Source organism: Drosophila elegans, unplaced genomic scaffold (assembly GCF_018152505.1).
Source record: "Drosophila elegans isolate 14027-0461.03 unplaced genomic scaffold, ASM1815250v1 contig_183, whole genome shotgun sequence".
NCBI classification, from domain to species: Eukaryota; Metazoa; Arthropoda; class Insecta; order Diptera; family Drosophilidae; genus Drosophila; species Drosophila elegans.
The window spans coordinates 1,477,181-1,480,660 of NW_024545550.1; the positions used below are offsets into that span (position 1 = coordinate 1,477,181).

General features: G+C 41.1%; 1 protein-coding gene across 1 annotated transcript; it reads right to left on the reverse strand.

Moving 5' to 3' along the window:
• Positions 1-8: 8 nt before the first annotated feature.
• On the reverse strand, positions 9-2,374 carry LOC108149737. The gene is made up of 6 exons (XM_017277513.2): positions 2,069-2,374; positions 1,669-2,010; positions 1,018-1,590; positions 763-965; positions 322-694; positions 9-260 (listed from the first exon to the last, which is right to left on the reverse strand). The coding sequence occupies exons 1-6, from the start codon at positions 2,258-2,260 to the stop codon at positions 153-155; spliced, it is 1,791 nt and encodes a 596-aa protein (XP_017133002.1). The 5' UTR covers positions 2,261-2,374; the 3' UTR covers positions 9-152.
• Between the last annotated feature and the right edge of the window lie 1,106 nt (positions 2,375-3,480).

The window sequence follows — 3,480 nt, forward strand, 5'->3', positions numbered from 1 at the left end:
CATTAACGAGTTTTATTAAAGTCCTGTTTGGAAACACAAAAAAAGTCAGTTTGGCCTTTTATGCCGATTAGTTAGAGTTTAGCTATTAACTTAATATTAATATTTAACCCTATAAAAGAATAATTGGTGATGTATGAAATATTGATATATATTTAAGCTGAGATGCAGCGACGAACCCAACCGGAGTCGATAAGCAACTTATTCAGGTTCGCGGGCGCTTCGGTGCTCGGATCCACCAGCACCAGGTAGGCGGTGTTGTCCTAGAAAAGCAAGATGGTTAATACGTTTTCCTGTACCTGGTATTTATGTTTATAGACTTACGTCGATAGCCTCGACCTTGGCGTAAAGTGTGCGATAGGAAACCATCCTATAGAAGAAGTTAACGGCTTCTGCGCTCCAGGCCGGACTCTTCCACTGAGTTATGAAGGCCAAACGACCGGCCAAACACTGCGCCGGCAGCATGGCAAACTCCTTAAGCAGAAACTTGACGTCTTTGTGGCTCACACACATTATGACGCCGGTGTCGATCAGCTCCACCTCGATGGTCTTTCTGATATTATTGGGACGGTGCCTAACAACTTGGGCCCTTTCCCAAACACCCGTGTTGTTGGAGCGCACCACACAAAGATGATCTGTGGTGATCAAGCACAGCGGCATTATGTACTTATCCGAGTCTCGACTTTCGTAAAACATTCTACAAGGAGAAATTAAAGATGTATAGTAAAATTAAAATTATAGCATGTATAGAATTGTGAAGCTTACTGCATATTGGAGGACAAAGCCCTGTAGTCATCATACTCTTCGTTGTATACCCAAAAGTTGAAGCTGTGCGGATTGTCAACCTTCACCAACTGCACCTCCATGCGCTGCTCCAACTGGACAACAGTCTTAATGTCGCGAGTAGGGAGCTTGAAATCAAATCGAACCGAATCCATAGGATAGTCAAGGCTTAGAACTCGATTGTCCTGAAGGTGATAAATTTGACTAAAATTCGTTGATTATAAGTAGTTATCCTACCACAGCATAGGCTGGAATGGCGTTTTCCTCGTCCCCGTCATCGGAGGACTCATAATCAAAGAAGGATCCGTTATGGTCGAATCCCTGAGGCTTGACACTATCCTCCTGAATCGTTGACTTGGATATTAACTCAGGCTCAGGTTGGGAGACTGGCAAAGCTTCCTCCGATGAATCTCCATTTGCATCGACAGTTTGGGGCGCATGGTCTTCCTCTCCAGAGCTAAAGGGATCCAGTGCAAATTGCTCCTCATCAGAGTCCAATACTTCGTATTCGAATTTTTCTTGGTAACCAGAGGGGGAAGCAACATCCACAGAAAGATTTTTAAAGGCTTCCTCCATTTCCTTGGTTTCATCTTTCTCTAATTTATTTTGCGGATCTTCTAGCTCAGTATTAGTGTGAGTCTTGGGTGTTGAAATGATCTGTTCTTGACGATTTTGCTCTTTTTGAGGCATAGGTTTCGGGAAGTTTTGATCATTTAACTGCTCGGGTTTGCTTAATTTCAACTCCATAAGTTTTGGTATGATCTTCGGCAAATTCTGCGGTTGTGGTTGCGGTTGCGGTTTTAAAGTGTTCTGCGGACAAGGATACGAATTAATCAGCCACTGAAGGTAATAGTAATAATACTGCTGCTGGAAGTAATTAAGGAGCACCTGCTGTCCGGCGCAGATCATGGCATTGATATTGGGGTAGACAATAGGGGTATGAGCGGGATGCATAAGTCTGCTAAAGTTGGGATACGAAACGGGCATGTTGATGTTGTTGGGCTGCTGATAGCTTTTTTTTGACATTCTTCTGGCATTCAAACTCTGGATACTTTCGTTTATGAAGATCAAATCGGAACGCTGCGAGGCGTAGATATACTTTGGTTTGTGTCTGGGTCGATTTCTGGACTTGTGGCTAGGCTTCTTTTGGCATTGCACAAGTTGCTGAATGTGCGCCGAGTTCTTGGTGGTCACCGCACTCACAAAGGCCATGGTTCCGTGGCCCGTCACCTGGTAATAGGTATTAATTATTCATACTTATATTAATTTGAATCAATGGGTCACATACCCTGACTGTATCCGGAATCGAGCGGAGGAAGGATTCTATGTCCCCGAATCCCAGCTTGCTGTAGGGCACATTGCATCCCTCTTCACTCCTGTAATCGCGCATCAGCTGTTCTATCGTCATCCTTCCGGGTGAGGACACCACCAGCGAGTGCACCACCTTCTTCACCAGGCTCAACACTCCGAGATCTTCCATGCTGATTAAATGTCCGTTGATTTACGCTAAAAAGTTTTTGTTCACTAAAAATTTAACAAAATAATACGCAAAAAGCGCCGCCACGCTTCGAATTAGAATATTTGGCTAACTGTAAACTAGAGTTGCCATGTGTAAATAAAGTATAAATATCGATTATGTAAAGATTCTGCATCTTTCATATTTTTTATTTTTTACAATAACTTTTATGCTATTAACATTTTATCTCATTGCAAAATATCACGGTAAAACTAAAAAAATATATTTCCAACGAAAGTTAAATGTGTGTTTTGCTCATTTTTTGAGCTACCAGATGTTTTTATAATTCTATAAACCTTTATTTTCTAATATAATATAAAAGTTAAGCAATGCTAACTTTAAATAGTCCCCGGCGATATTTTATGGTTGCGCAAGTATCGTTTACAGTTTATAGTTGTATGGCATTTATAGCAAATATCGTTTAAAATTATCGATAGGACGGTGCTGCCAGAAATCCGAAATATAAGTTTAGGCTTGGCGCCTAATTTAAAAACCTTTCAGTTTTTATTATTGCAAACGAATTTATAATAGTAAAACACAAACTAATAAATACATTTCTGACTGAGAAAATTAAAAAAAATAGAGTTAAAATTTAAAATAAATTCCTTTGACATTTATGGCCACTGATTGGTTAGTGCTGCCAGATAAGTAGTATTTACATTTGACGATTTGGCGCCACTTTTAAAACCGGTTGCACCATATGGCGGTGTTGGTTTTCGCTTGGGTCGATTTTTTTGGCTTACTGTAATTCAATACCCCCGACAGACGTCCTTCCTTGTGAAACTCAAGTAGCCGTAGGAAGCTACAAGTTCAGCGTAAGTTCAAGTCACATGTGGGGCTTGATGGAAGACCACCAGCAAATGACTTGTTTTTTTTGGAATCGGCTTGAGTTAATCTTTGAGTCGTAATTTCCATAGTTTTCTACAACTTTTTAGCTAGAACTTGGCCATTTAGATTTGCAATTGCGCGGTGTTACAACATCCGCTTACAACTTGGGCGGTGGGCTGATAAATCAAAACTAAACTAACTAAACCCGCCCAAGAAATGGAGTTTTTCCGGGAAGGTAGTATTATACCCGACACTTTCCACACATGACACATGAACTTGTCGGAGACAGTGGCTCCATTAATAATTTTCACACGACCGGCAAAGGGGCCTTGTGCCATGTAAATTTTACAAGCCCC